Below are 14,684 nucleotides of genomic sequence, written 5' to 3'. Positions count from 1 at the left end.
ACTTTTAAATAAATTGTTACCATCTAAGCAGGCAGGTCATGTGACCTTGAAGCATCTAACCTTGAAGAGCAAGTTCCACTGATTTTCAAGGTGACTTCTTTGCTCAAAAGGGCCTTAATAGTGGTCACTGAATGCAAAGTTCTGTTGATGTTTTTCTTGCAGTCCATTATTTGAATAAGTGATGTTTATTTAATGAGAATATACTAAATAAGACATGGTCATTAATGACTGTGAACATCTTTATTACATTAAGATATAAGGACTGCTGATAGACTATAACTATTCACATAGAAATATACCTTCTGCGTCATTCAGAGATGTTGAATATTTCCATTTGAAAATTATAGTGCATAACATTAGCATTCTTCTAAAGATCATGTTCTTGTTTAAATTCCTGTTGGGAGCCAGGTATGGTAGCTCACGCCTGTAATCTCAGCACTTTGGGAGGCTGAGGCAGGCGGATCACTTGAGGTCAGGAGTTTGAGACCCGCCTGGCCAACGTGGTGAAACCTCGTCTCTACTAAAAATACCCAGCTACTTAGGAGGCTGAGGCAGGAGAATCACTTGAACCTGGGAGGCAGAGGTTGCAGTGAGTTGAGATCGCACCATTGCACTCCAGTCTGGGCAACAGAGAGAGACTCTGTCTTAAAAAATAATAATAAAAAAAACCAATTCTTTTGGGAACACACATTAATTTGAAGTTCTAAAGAGTTTGGCAGCAGGGTGAGAGAGTGAGGAGATTTGGCTTTACATTAGGAAAGTTTTCGCTTGGTATTAACACCAGTAGACTTGTCTGATGAGGGCCATTCTGTCCACTCTTCTTAACTAATAGATTGATCTAATGCGCAGTAGGCTGATTTAGAAAGAGTAGTCACTAGTGGCATGGCAGAATCAATAATGCAGAATTTTGACAATTCATGTAGTACTGATTTCTTCCCCAAATGTCAGTTATATTGGTCATCTATTAATAGACTAATAGAAGTCATCTCCTTAATAGAATTTTCAGCTTACAGCCTGCTAAGCCTAAGAAACTGCTTACAGGTTACTGTTACTGCTTACTGTTTTAAGCCTAGTTTTAAAATTGATGATCATGATAGAAGAGATAAATAACCTAAAATTTTAGAGAAATTTAAGAAGGGTATGTACATATATTTTAGTAGTATCGAGTGTATAGGGATTAATAGTCTGCTGTTTAAATTTTTTTTTTTTTTCTAATTTTAGAAGTAATGTAGAAAATTCGGGGTGGGGAAAGGTAAAATATATGGAATGTTGAAAATATTTTATCATGTAGTCATAATTTCTAATAACCTATTTCTTTACAAATAAGACATAGTTGAAACAGATTGCTACAGTTATTTTAAGAGTTGACATCTTATTGTTGATTTCTTACCACCAACTTCATCCCTCCCTTTCTTTAAAAATAAAGGGAAATAATAAAATTTATTTACAAAACTTTATGGCATTCCACAAAATAATTCTGAAAGAATTAGTATGGCCAAAAAATATGTAGGGTGGTTTTTTTTTTTCTATTTTTAACCAAGGAAAAACTGTAGAGTGAGTGAGAGTGTGTGTGTGTGCATGTGTGTGTGGATGGGTGTATTTAGCAGAAAAGTAGTACTGATGAACATCATGGCATTTATGTGATGTTCACTGTTTCTTCCTTAGGGCCTCCAAGGATGTCCCCAAAGGCCCAGCGACATCCTCGAAATCACAGAGTTTCTGCTGGGAGGGGTTCCATATCCAGTGGCCTAGAGTTTGTATCCCACAACCCACCCAGTGAAGCAGCTACTCCTCCAGTAGCAAGGACCAGTCCCTCGGGGGGAACGTGGTCATCAGTGGTCAGTGGGGGTAGGTAACACTTGGGCATAATGACGGTACTCATTTTGTCATTACACTAGATGTAAAGAGGGCTGAGCTACAACTCTGTTTGAGGAAGTGTAAGTATATATATATTAAAAACAGTGGAATCACCAGGAATTGGGAAACCCGTATTTTTATTCTGGGCTCTGCCACTTATTCATCATATATTAAAGCAAGTCAAACATTCATTCTGAAGTTGAGATTTCTCAGTGAGTAAAGTGTTAATAATTTTTGCCTAGTCTACATTATGGGGTTGTGATGAGATTCTTGTAAGGTTCATAAATATGGATATATTATAAAACTATAAAGTTTTGTAATGTACCTCTCGAATACAAGGCAAACACAGTATGTAACACTATTTGTAGGGATCGTATTTCCTTTTTAGCAGCTTTGTTTATCAGTACATTCTGTAAACATTTATTTTTGGCTTACATTGTAGTGTGTTTCTATAGCACCTGTATAGGGCACTAATTCCCAACTATATTTCCATTATAAGGAATATCAAATACAAATGAAGCGTCCAAGTTTTATCTGTGATTAGCATAAGGAATATGCTGACACCAGCTATAAAAGTATAAAAATTAGGCTGGGTGCAGTGGCTCACGCCTGTAATCCCAGCACTTTGGGAGGCTGAGGTGGGCGGATCACAAGGTCAGGAGATCGAGACCATCCTGGCTAACATGGTGAAACCCTGTCTCTACTAAAAGTACAAAAAAATTAGCCAGGCGTGGTGGCGGGTGCCTGTAGTCCCAGCCACTCTGGAGGCTGAGGCAGGAGAATGGCGTGAACTTGGGAAGCAGAGCTTGCAGTGAGCCGAGATCGCACCACTGCGCTCCAGCCTAGACGACAGAGTAAGACTCCATCTCAAAAAGAAAAAAAAGTATAAAAATTAGATGTTGACATGATTTTACAATAAGGCTGACTGCTTTTGCTACTTTGCCAATCAATCCTTAGTGCTTTGTTCCCATAACTGTGGCGAGCAAGAGCTTTAAAAAAAAAAAAAAAAAACAGTCTATTTAATCAGTCCGTAGAACCTTTAAAAGAAACAAGATTGACCAGGTGCGGTGGTTCATGCCTGTAATCCCAGCACTTTGGGAGGCTGAGGTAGGTGGATCACTTGAGGTCAGGAGTTCGAGACCGGCCTGACCAACATGGTGAAACCCCACCTCTACTAAAAATACAAAATTAGCCAAGTGTGGTGGCTACTCTGGAGGCTGAGGCAGGAGAATCGTTTGAACCCTGGAGGTGGAGGTTGCATGAGCCAGCATCGCACCATTGCACTCCAGTCTGGGTGACAAGAGGAAAACTCCATCTAAAAAAAAAAAAAAGAAAAAAGAAGCAAGATCTTCAAGCTTAAGGAAAACAAAAACAAAGCAAAACCCAACTGTTAAATCTGTTTTTAGTTGATACACATTTCTGCTCAGCTTCATGTGGTGTACATTCATGTAATTGTACCATAAATTCCTTTGTACTTTTTATTTTCTTCTTTGGTCTTCAGTTATCTTAAGACTACCAAGAAAACAAAAATTTTAAAAATGGGCTACAGAGCGAGACTCCATTTCAAAAAAAAAAATCTGCTTCAACTATTCCATTAATCTTTTGACATTACTTAGATGGTCTGGAAATGAATTTTGAGAATAACATGATTAGAAGTGAAAAAGTATAAGCATAGTTTTGGAGATACACTCAGAATAGCATTATAGATTTGCTCTTTTTACTAATTGGAAAAATGGCAGTTGTTGAAGAGTAGTTTTCTTCCGTGACGCTTGTGACTTACAAAAAAAAAAAAAAAACCACTAAAATGAAGTAATCAAACCATTTTCTCTAAACCTTTGAATCTGATCTCTGCAGATAGGTTTATAATGGTATATGAAACCTATTAGATACATACTTGGAAGTCGTATGAGATACAAACCCTGTTTTTATTATCTTCCCCTTTTGACTAACATGGGTCTCGAGTTTCCTTGATTACTGCACAGTGAACCTTGATGTTGCTATAAAGAATGTATAGAGCTAGGCGTGGTGGCTCATGCCTGTAATTCCAGCACTCTGAGAGGCCAAGGTAAGCAGATCACCTGAGGTCAGGAGTTTGAGACCAGCCTGGCCAGCATGATGAAACTCCATCTTTACTAAAAATACAAAAAATTAGCTGGATATGGTGGCGAGTACCTGTAATCCCAGCTACGCCAGAGGCTGAGGCAGGAGAAGCACTTGTTAACATTTAGTTAGGAGAGAAAATCATACTTAATGTATTAGTAATTGTTTTTCTTCAGATACTTGTGGTTTTGATTGCCAGCAAATTCCTAACATTTTGGAAAAGAAAACATTAATGGGATAAAGGAAAAGGGCTAGAGAGGACTGTTTTACCTAGGTCGTAAGAGAAGCCTCTTTGAGGAAGTAACATTTGAACTGAGAATGTAATAAATAAATTTTCCCTTTCTTCTAGTTCCAAGATTATCCCCTAAAACTCATAGACCCAGGTCTCCTAGACAGAACAGTATTGGAAATACCCCCAGTGGGCCAGTTCTTGCTTCTCCCCAAGCTGGTATTATTCCAACTGAAGCTGTTGCCATGCCTATTCCAGCTGCATCTCCTACGCCTGCTAGTCCTGCATCGAACAGAGCTGTTACCCCTTCTAGTGAAGGTATGTAACAAAGGGCTTCTAGATCCATAATCTCAGCTGTGAAATTGAATGTTAGAGGGTAACATTATATGAAAAAATTCTAGCTTATTTTTATTCATAGACAAGTATTTTTAATGCACATTTAAAAGTTTATGTAAATTTTGATGATGTTTAATACTAATTTAATATAATGTCTATGTTAGAAAGGTTAACATTCCTGGGTGTCAGATACCTATGTAAATAAAATTATTGGTGTTTCATATGACATCTGCAAAGGAAAAAAGCCTCTGTTTAAATGAAAGCATTCTTTTCCAAAAACATAGGAAATCAAAATTATTGTTCAGTGTTTTCTTGTTTTACTTTTCTAACTTCTAACTCTGAATTTTTTTTTTCTTTTAATGTTTTCTAGCTAAAGATTCCAGGCTTCAAGATCAAAGGCAGAACTCTCCTGCAGGAAATAAAGAAAATATTAAGCCCAATGAAACATCACCTAGCTTCTCAAAGGCTGAAAACAAAGGTTAGAGTTTAAAGAGTCATTAGGCTTAACTGTAGAAATAGGAAGGAGTGTGTCTAATTTCATGCCTATATGGAATATTTTCGTTCAACATTTTTTCTTACTATTGTGATAGATAAATGTATTGCTTGACAAATTCCAAAATCCAAATTTAATATTTGAAATTATTTTTTGATCTTATATCTTATTCTAATTTCTATCATCTCATACTAAAAAGAATACAATGTTAAAGTTTAAAAATAAACCTGTGTCTAACAGTTCTTAATTTTATAGGTATATCACCAATTGTTTCTGAACATAGAAAACAGATTGATGATTTAAAGAAATTTAAGAATGATTTTAGGGTAAGTGTTGTCCTGACTGATTAATTTGAGTTTTAAAAAATAAACGTTACTAAAGATTTATCATCTATTTATAGAAATACATTATGTATACAATCAGAAACATCAAACCATATATGTAGAAAGCAGAACATTCTTAAAGTGGTCTTGCCTATCCTTTAAGTGGGATAACTAAAATCATGAGATTTAGTAACCAATATGTAGGTATCAAATGAGAGTATAGCTCTCACATTTGAAACCACCATAGCACAGCTTAGTATTTGATGGTCATTTGATTACTTTGTTCAGTGAAGCTAGATATTAGTAGAGCAAGGCCAAGTCATTAATAATCTAGTGTGGCAAATTGAAGATGTACTGGACTCTGGTGTTCTGAGGTAGTTGGAGATTTGTACTTTGTACACAAATATATTATGTCAAAATCTTTCTGTAACATTATTTCTCTATCTTAGGACAGGCTTTGCTTACCATCTCTCCTTGATTGTCATTTCATTCTTTTGCACATTATATACTATAATATACTATAGATATCAAGGTAGATTTTGAGACCAACCAAGAAATCTTCTGGAAAGTTAACTTCTTAGAAAGGTAAATCTAGTAATCAGCCTTTTAAAGAAAGTAGCTGAATTAAAGGATGAGTGAATCAAAGGCAAAGGCAGCCTATCCTCAGCCTGTGTTTTAGCTTTCTAAATGTTAATAATAGCTTCATTCTTGATTTATTGGTAACATTCAAAATACTACTTATTATTTAATACTTTAGCACATGTATGTATTCAGCTTTAATGCTATTAACAGTTGTTAACTTAAATTTTAATTTGTTGACTGGGCATGGTGGCTCACACCTGTAATCCCAGCACTTTGGGAGGCCAAGGTGGGCCAGATCACCTAAGGTCAGGAGTTCGAGACCAGCCTGGCCAACATGGTGAAACCCTGTCTTGACCAAAAATAGAAAAATTAGCTTGGCATGGTGGCGGGCACCTGTAATCCCAGCTACTCAGGAGGCTGAGGCAGAAGAATCACTTGAACCCAGGAGACAGAGGTTGCAATGAGCCGAGATCACGCCACTCTACTCCATCCTGGGCGACAGCAAGACTTCGTCTCAAAAAAAAAAAAAAAAAAAGGCGTTTCAATTTGTTAAACAATAGTTAATGCATACACATGATACAACGAATATTGAATATGATCATGTGCCCACTACCCAGCTTAGTAAGTTAAGCATTCTAACACAGGTACTCCTGTTATGTATTTGCCGCTCCTCAACTGCTTCCCCCTCTTCCAAAAGGAAGGTTTCTTTTCTGTGCAGTTGTTTATATTTACACTGCATATGAATATATCTATGAGCAATAGATGATATTTTTGCATAATCTTAAATTTGCTATAAATGATGTCTTGCTGTAGGTATTCTTTCCCATTTGAGTTTTTTCCTCAGCATTATTTTTTTAACATCATTCAGCCCCCTCTTATAGTACACTTGGATTGAATTTAATATCTCATGAAGAAAAAACATTTTTACTTTGAAGCATGTGAATTAGCATGTTTTTGTAACAGCTTTATTGAAATATAATTTACATATATAAATCAACTACTTAAAGTGTATAAATCAGTGGTTTTTAATATATTCACAATTATATTATACAACCATCTCCTCAGTTGATTTTAAAACATACTCTTCACCCCCCAAAAAAACCCCATGCCCAGTTTAGCAGTTGTTCCACACTGGCCTCCAGCCCTTCCCTTTCCCTTACTCCCATCCCTGAGCAACCATTAATCTACTTTCTGTCTCTATGGATGGGCTTATTTGGGACAAATTTCCACTTCATACAAATGAAATAATAAAATATATGGTTTTTATGACTGGCTTCTTTCACTTAGGGTAGTGTTATAAAGGTTCCTCCATGTTGGAGCATGTTTTAGTACTTCATTTCTTTTTTTTTACTAATATTCCATGATATGGATAATACTACATTTTGTTTATCCATTCATCAGTTTGTAGCTATTTGTGGTGGTCTCACTATTTGACTATTCTGAATAAAGCTGCCACGAACATGAGTGTGCAGTTTTTTTCTCGTCCTATGTTTTCATTTCTTTTGTGTACCTACCTAGGAGTTGAATTGCTGGGTCATATGGCAACTGTGTTTAACCTTTTGAGGAACTACCAAGCTATTTGCCGAGACATCTGCACTATTTTACATTCCCACCAGCAGGGTATGAGGGTTTCTGTTTCTCCACATCCTTGCTAACACTTAATTGTCATGTCTTTTTTGATTATAGTGATCCTTGTGGGTGTGAAGTGTTACCTCATTGTGGCTTTAATGTGCAGTTCTTTCATAGCTAATGATGTTGAACATCTTTTGTGTTCATTGGCCATTTATGTATCTTCTTTGGATTGCTGTCTGTTCAAATCTTTAGCCCATTTTAAAAATTGAGTTGTCTTTTTATTATTGGGTTGTAGGAGTTCTTTATATATTCTGTGTACAAGTCCCTGTTAGATACATGGTTTGCAAATGTTTTCTCCTATTCTGTTGGTTGTCTTTTTACTTTTTCATCCCTTGAAGCACAAAAATTTTTAATTTTGATGAAGTCCAATTTATCTGATTTTGTTGTTACTTACACTTTTGGTGTCATATCTAAGAAAACACTGTCTAGTCAATCATTAAGGTTTATTACTCTTCTGGGTTTTTTTAAGAATTACATTTAGAGGTGTGATCCATTTTGAACAACTTTTTTTTTTCTTTTGACACAGAGTCTCGCTCTTTTGCTTAGGCTGGAGAGCAGTGGTGCAGTCTTGGCTCACAGCAGCCTCAGCCTCCTGGGCTTAAGTGAGTAGCTGGTACTACAGGTGTGCACCGCCACACATCGCTATTAATAACTTTTGTATTTTTATTGGAGAGACAGAATTCTACCACGTTGCCCAGGCTGGTCTCAAACACTTGGATGCAAGTGACCCGCCCACCTCAGCCTCCCAAAGTGAAAAATTGCTTTCACTTTGCACTGCAGACTCGCCCTGAATTCTTTCTTGTGCAAGATCCAAGAGCCTTCTCTTGGGGTCTGGATCAGGACCCCTTTCCTGTAACAATATTATTAGAATAACGTTTGATTTTTTTTAAAAGTGAAATAAATTGTTGCTAAAAAATTTGGAAAAGGAAAGTTCATAGGAGAGTGACTTGGTGCTCAGCCCATTTTGAGCAGTTATTTAATATAGTATAAAGTGGAGTTCAAATTCATTTTTTATATTAATTTTTTATTTCTAATTGACACATAACCATACATTTATAACCATTTTTACTCTATAGAGTCCAGATTCATTCTTCTGCATGTAGGTATTAGTTGTCCCAGCACCATCTGTTAAAAAGACTATTCTTGGCCAGGCACGGTGGCTGTCAATGCCTGTAATCCCAGCACTTTGGGAGTCCCAAACAAGGAGTTCTAAACCAGTCTGACCAACATGGTGAAACCCCATCTCTACTAAAAATACAAAAATTACCTGGGCGTGGTGGCGCACACCTGTAGTCCCACTACTCTAGTGGCTGAGGCAGGAGATTCACTTGAACCTGGGAGGTAGAGGTTGCAGTGAGCTGAGATCATGCACTCCAGCCTGGGCAACAGAGTGAGACTCCATCTCAAAAAAAAAGACTATTCTTTCCTTCATTGAATTATCCTCACATGCTTGTTGAAAGTCTGTTGACTACAAATGTCAGAGTTTATTACCGGACTCTGAATTGTCCTCCACTGAATATCTATGTCTTATCCTTATAACAGTACCATACTGTCTTGATTAGAGTTACTGTATTTTAAAAGGCTATACTTTTTCAGTTAGCAGAAAACATTTTAGCTATCATCACAACTGTCTGTAAACCTTCATTAATGCTTGACTTAAATTCCAAGAAGGAGCAACATAAAAAGTCTATCTCTTTAGGAGTTTTAGTCTTATTACCTTTAGGAGCCTGAATAACCAAATGTATTATTTAGCCTCTTACTAATAACTCCTTGATCCGTAGGGGCATACCAAGAAGAAAAGAAATGGTTTTTAAAAAATGAGAGTGGGCCGGGCGTGGTGGCTCATGCCTGTAATCCCAATACTTTGGGAGGCCGAGGCAGGTGGATCACTTGAGGTCAGGAGTTTGAGACCAGCCTAGCTAACATGGCAAAACCCTGTCTCTACTAAAAATATAAAAATTAGCCGGGCATGGTGACACATGCCTGTAATCTCAGCTACTCAGGAGGCTAAGGCAGGAGAATCACTTGAATCCAGGAGGTGGAGGTTGCAGTGATCTGAGGTTGCATTACTGGGTTACAGAGCGAGAATCTGTCTCAAAAAAAAAGAGAGTGGGGAAAAAAAAAAAATGTATGCCAGAACTTAAATTATAATTTTAAAAAAAAGTGAACTTTATAATTGTTCTCATCAGATAATATAATGTTATTCTCTTATGTTTTATTGCGTACCAGATGCTGTTCTTCGTGCTTGTATGTTAAATCTTTTATTGTCTAACATTTCTTTCAAGCAAGTTCTGTTTGTATCTGCACTGTGTGTATTAGGCAGCTTGGGCAAAGAAAAGTTAAGTAATTTGCCCAAACTCATGTGTCTAGTAAATAACAGGCCTGACCATCTGGTGTTTAAGCTTCTAGCAGTGCTTTGAATAGTAACTAATGCATAGTGTATGCCTCATTGTTCAATCAGTGATTCATTAGAGCTAACTTCATGACGTGCTCATAGCCCCAAACTGCATTTGTTCACAAATATCTGTAGTCCTTCATTGAGGCAGAAATAGGAATACCTTGTGTGTTTGTTGTTCCTTTCCTTGTGAGCCATATGCAGGGCACAGATAGCTTTATTTGTGTAAGAATTGCTAGTAATTTGATCTGTTTTGGGTTAATATTGTGGGTTTTAGAGGTAAATGGACGTAGGTTTGAATGTTGGCCTCTATACATCATGTGCGTAACATTGTGGCATGCTATCTACTTCCCCCAAGCCAAAATGGGTTAGTTTTAGAACTTGCTTCATAGTGTTTCTGTGAGAGCTCAATGAGATACTGCCTTTATAAAGTGTTTAGCATAGTGCCTAGCACATGGTGTGTATTCAATACATGTTCATTCTTACTAGTAAAATATAGATGACCCAATCTTGTCATCTGTATGACATAAGAATTTCACTTTTCTGCTGGGCACGATGGCTCACTCCTGTAATCCCAGCACTTTGGGAGGCTGAGGTGGATGGATCAACTGAGGTCAGGAGTTCGAGACCAACCTGGCCAACATGATGAAACCCCATCTCTACTAAAAATACAGAAAATTAGCCAGGCGTGGTGGCAGGTGCCTGTAATCCCAGCTACTTGCGAAGCTGAGGCAGGAGAAACGCTTGAACCTGGGAGGCGGAGGTTACAGTGAGTTAAGATCGTGCCACTCTACTCCAGCCTGGGCAATAAGAGTGAAACTCTGTCTCAAAATAAATAAATAAAGTAACTTTAGTTTTCCATTAGGTTTAGTATAGTGCAGAGAGGAAATACAGCAGAATGCTGTATTCCATATATAGCAATATATTCCAATATAGCAGAGTGCTATATTCAAATACCAAATAGTGGACTTGCTATTTGTAAGATGGCAATAATAGTATCTACATCAAATAGGGCCGTTGTAAAGACTAAATGAATAAGTCTGTAACTAGTTTAGAACAGTGTCTGGCCAGATGTAGTGGCTCATGCGTGAATCTTAGCACTTTGGGAGGCTGAGACAGGTGGATATCTTGAGCTCAGGCATTAAAGACCAGCCTGGATAACATGGTAAAACCCTGTTTCTACAAAAAAGTACACACATTAGCCAGGTGTGGTGGCACATGCCAATAGTACCAGCTACTCAGGAGGCTGAGGTGGGAGAATCACTTGAGCCTGGGAGATGGATTGCAGTGAGGTGAGCGTGTACCACTGTGCTCGTCTGGGCCACGGAGCCAGACTCTGTCTGAAAAAAAAAAGTGTCCAACCCATAGTAAGAAATGCAGATGTGTTTGACATTATAAGAAAAAGCAACACCAAAAGTCTAATTTTTGCCTTCACTCAAGGACCCTTATGATAATTAAACTCCGAAGTCCTTGGCAATATATATATAGTTGGTCTATTATGTGGATAGCCTCTACGGAAGATTTTTGTGAACAAATGAAAGTTTAAGCAGTAAGTCCCTACATTGTGACTTACATTGCCAGTGTGCCCACATAAATGCCCTGTCAACATTTGCCCTCAGCCACTTGTCTCTTTAGCTATGTTGGTAATGCAGTAAAGCTTGAGATGGGCCTGAGTTGCATAATGCTGTTTGCCATGACACCAAGAGCCTTGGTAATGAAACCATTGAAATTGATTTGCCTGTGCTGAGGCTGAAGAGGTATCTTGGCTCTCTCCAATTTTCAGGCAAACTTTTTGGCTGTGTAGGTTTCTCTTTAGTTTGCTTCTCACCACCTGGGGCCATTGTCCTAACCTGTGGCTTGGGTTCTGTTTTTGTTGCTTGTACTTGCTCCCTCTTTTCTTCAGCCATTCCTGTTTTCTTTCTTTTTTAGAGGATGCCATGTTAAATCATCTTCAGCCAGTGATAGCATTTATTTTTTCTGGTCTGCAAACTTAAAAACCTCATCACTTATTTCGCTAATATCTTTGTCTTCTGTTCTTTTTGATGGTCCTTGGTTTTGCAGTCTACTTTAAAGGTTTTATGGGTGCATAGTAGACATATTATTCATGGGGTCTGTGAGATATTTTGATAAAGGCATACAATGTGTAATAATCATATTAGGGTAAATGGAGTATCCATCACCATCATCATTCATCATTTCTTTGTGTAATGAACGTTGCAATTTTACTCCCTCAGTTATTCTAAAAAGTACAACAAATTAATGCTGACTGTAATCACCCTGCTTTGCTGTCAAATACTAGATCTTACTCATTCTTTATTTAACTTTTTAAATTTTAAAATTATTTTATTTATTTATTTTAGACGGAGTCTCACTCTGTCACCAGGCTGGAGTGCAGTGGCACAATCTCGGCTCACTGCAGCCTCTGCGTCCCGGGTTCAGGTGATTCTCCTGCCTCAGCCTCCTGAGTAGCTGGGACTACAGGCACATGCCACCACGCCCAGCTAAGTTTTGTATTTTTAGTAGAGACGGGGTTTCACTATGTGGGCTGGAATGTTCTCGATCTCTTGACCTTGTGATCCGGCCGCCACAGCCTTCCAAAGTGCTGGGATTAACAGGCGTGAGCCATCGCGCCCAGCCTGTAAAATTCTTTTAAATCGTTGTAATATCTTTTTCATTTCTACCTCCAGTCCTGCAGAGTTCTTATTCATTCTTTCTAAATTTTGTTTGTACCCACTAATCACCTCATTTCCCTCCCCCTCCCCACTACCCTTCCCAGCTTCTGGTAACCATTCTACTATCTCCATGTGTTCAGTTGTTTTTTTAGTGCCCGCAAATGAGTAAGAATAGGCAAAGTTTATCTTTCTGTCCCTGGCTTATTTTACTTAACATAATGTCCTCCAGTGCCATCTACATTGTTGCAAATGACAGGATCTCATTCTTTTTTATGGCTGAATGGTAATCTATTATGTATATATACCACATTTTCTTTCTCCATTTGTCTGTCGACGGACACAGAGATTGATTCTAAATCTTGGCTGTTGTGTATATAGTGCTGTAGTAAACATGGGAGTGCAGATATTCCTTCAATAAACTGATTTCCTTTCTGAATATATACCTGGCAGTGCAATTGCTGGATCATATGGTAGCTCTATTTTTGGTTTTTTGATGAATTTCCATACTGTTCTCCATAGTGGTTGTACCAATTTACATGTCTACCAACAGTGTGTGAAGGTTCCCCTTTATCCACATCCTCACCAGCATTCATTATTTCCTGTCTTTTGGATAAAAGCCATTTTAACCAGGGTGAGATGATATCTTGTTGTAGTTTTAATTTCCATTTTTCTGATGATCAGTAGTGTTGAATACCTTTCATATACCTGTTTGCCATTCATAAATAATGATGAGGTCTTGCTCTTTGGCCCAGGCTGGTCTCGAACTACCAGGCTCAAGCAGTCCTCCCACCTTTGCCTCCCAAAATGCTAAAATTATAAGTGTGAGCCACTGTACCTGGCCTTGTATGTCTTCCTTTTTTTTTTTTTTTTGAGACGGAGTCTCACTTTGTTGACCAGGCTGGAGCGCAATGGTGTGATCGTGTCTCACTGCACCCTCCACCTCCCGGGTTCAAGAAATTCTCCCGGCCGGGCGCAGTGGCTCAAGCCTGTAATCTTAGCACTTTGGGAGGCCGAGATGGGCGGATCACGAGGTTAGGAGATCGAGACCATCCTGGCTAACATGGTGAAACCCCGTCTCTACTAAAAAATACAAAAAAAAAAAAAAACTAGCCGGGCGAAGTGGGGGCGCCTGTAGTCCCAGCTACTCGGGAAGCTGAGGCAGGAGAATGGCGTAAACCCGGGAGGCGGAGCTTGTAGTGAGCTGAGATCCGGCCACTGCACTCCAGCTCAGGCGACAGAGCGAGACTCCGTCCCAAAAAAAAAAAAAAAAAAGGAAAGAAAGAAAGAAATTCTCCTGCCTCCCGACACCATGCCTGCCTAATTTTTGTATTTTTAGTAGAGACGGGGTTTCTCCATGTTGGCCAGGCTGGTCTCGAACTCCTAACCTCAGGTGATTTACCTGTCTCAGCCTCCCAAAGTGCTAGGATTACAGGCATGAGCCACTGCGCCTGGCCTGTATGTCTTCTTTTGAGAAATGTCTATTCAGATCTTTTGCCCATTTTTAATTGAGTTATTAAAATTTTCCCTATTGAGTTGCTTGAGCGCCTTTTATATTCTGGTTATTAATCCCTTGTCAGATAAGTAGCTTGCAAATATTTTCTCCCGTTCTGTGGGTTGTCTCTTCACTTTGTTGATGGTTTCCTTTGCTGTGCAGCTTTTTAACTTGATGTGATCCCATTTGTCTATCTTTGCTTTGGTTGCCTATACTTTTGGGGTATTACTCAAGAAATCTTTGCCCAGAGCAATGTCCCTGGGAGTTTAATGTTTTCTTTTAGTGGTTTCATAGTTTGAGGTCTTAGATTTAAATCTTTAATCCATTTTGATTTGATTTTTTTTTAATATGGTGGGACACAGGGGTCTAATTTCATTCTTCTGCATGTGGATATCCAGTTTTCCCAGCACCATTTATTGAAGAGACTGTCCTTTCCCCAGTGTATGTTCATGGCATCTTTGTGGGAAACGAGTTCACTTAGACGTATGGATTTATTTCTGAGTTCTCTGTTCTGTTCCATTGATCTGTGTATCTTTTTTTATTCCAGTACCATGCCGTTTTTGTTGTAATAAT

General features: G+C 38.3%; 1 protein-coding gene across 21 annotated transcripts in view; it reads left to right on the top strand.

The window, feature by feature from the left end:
* The window catches only part of ATXN2 (ataxin 2), a 153,282-nt gene that overhangs the window by 86,932 nt on the left and 51,666 nt on the right, over window positions 1-14,684 (top strand). For 20 of the 21 annotated variants that reach the window (XM_026456584.2, XM_026456589.2, XM_026456591.2 and 17 more), the window contains 4 exons: window positions 1,666-1,848; window positions 4,307-4,504; window positions 4,893-5,000; window positions 5,271-5,341. In XM_026456584.2, coding sequence (XP_026312369.1) covers window positions 1,666-1,848; window positions 4,307-4,504; window positions 4,893-5,000; window positions 5,271-5,341 — 560 coding nt within the window. The remainder of the gene's footprint in view (window positions 1-1,665; window positions 1,849-4,306; window positions 4,505-4,892; window positions 5,001-5,270; window positions 5,342-14,684) is intronic. The other variant, XM_026456583.2, reaches the window with a different exon arrangement.

The sequence above is a fragment of the Piliocolobus tephrosceles genome, chromosome 10 (assembly GCF_002776525.5).
Source record: "Piliocolobus tephrosceles isolate RC106 chromosome 10, ASM277652v3, whole genome shotgun sequence".
Lineage (NCBI taxonomy): Eukaryota > Metazoa > Chordata > Mammalia > Primates > Cercopithecidae > Piliocolobus > Piliocolobus tephrosceles.
This window is presented reverse-complemented; position numbering and strand designations above follow the sequence as displayed.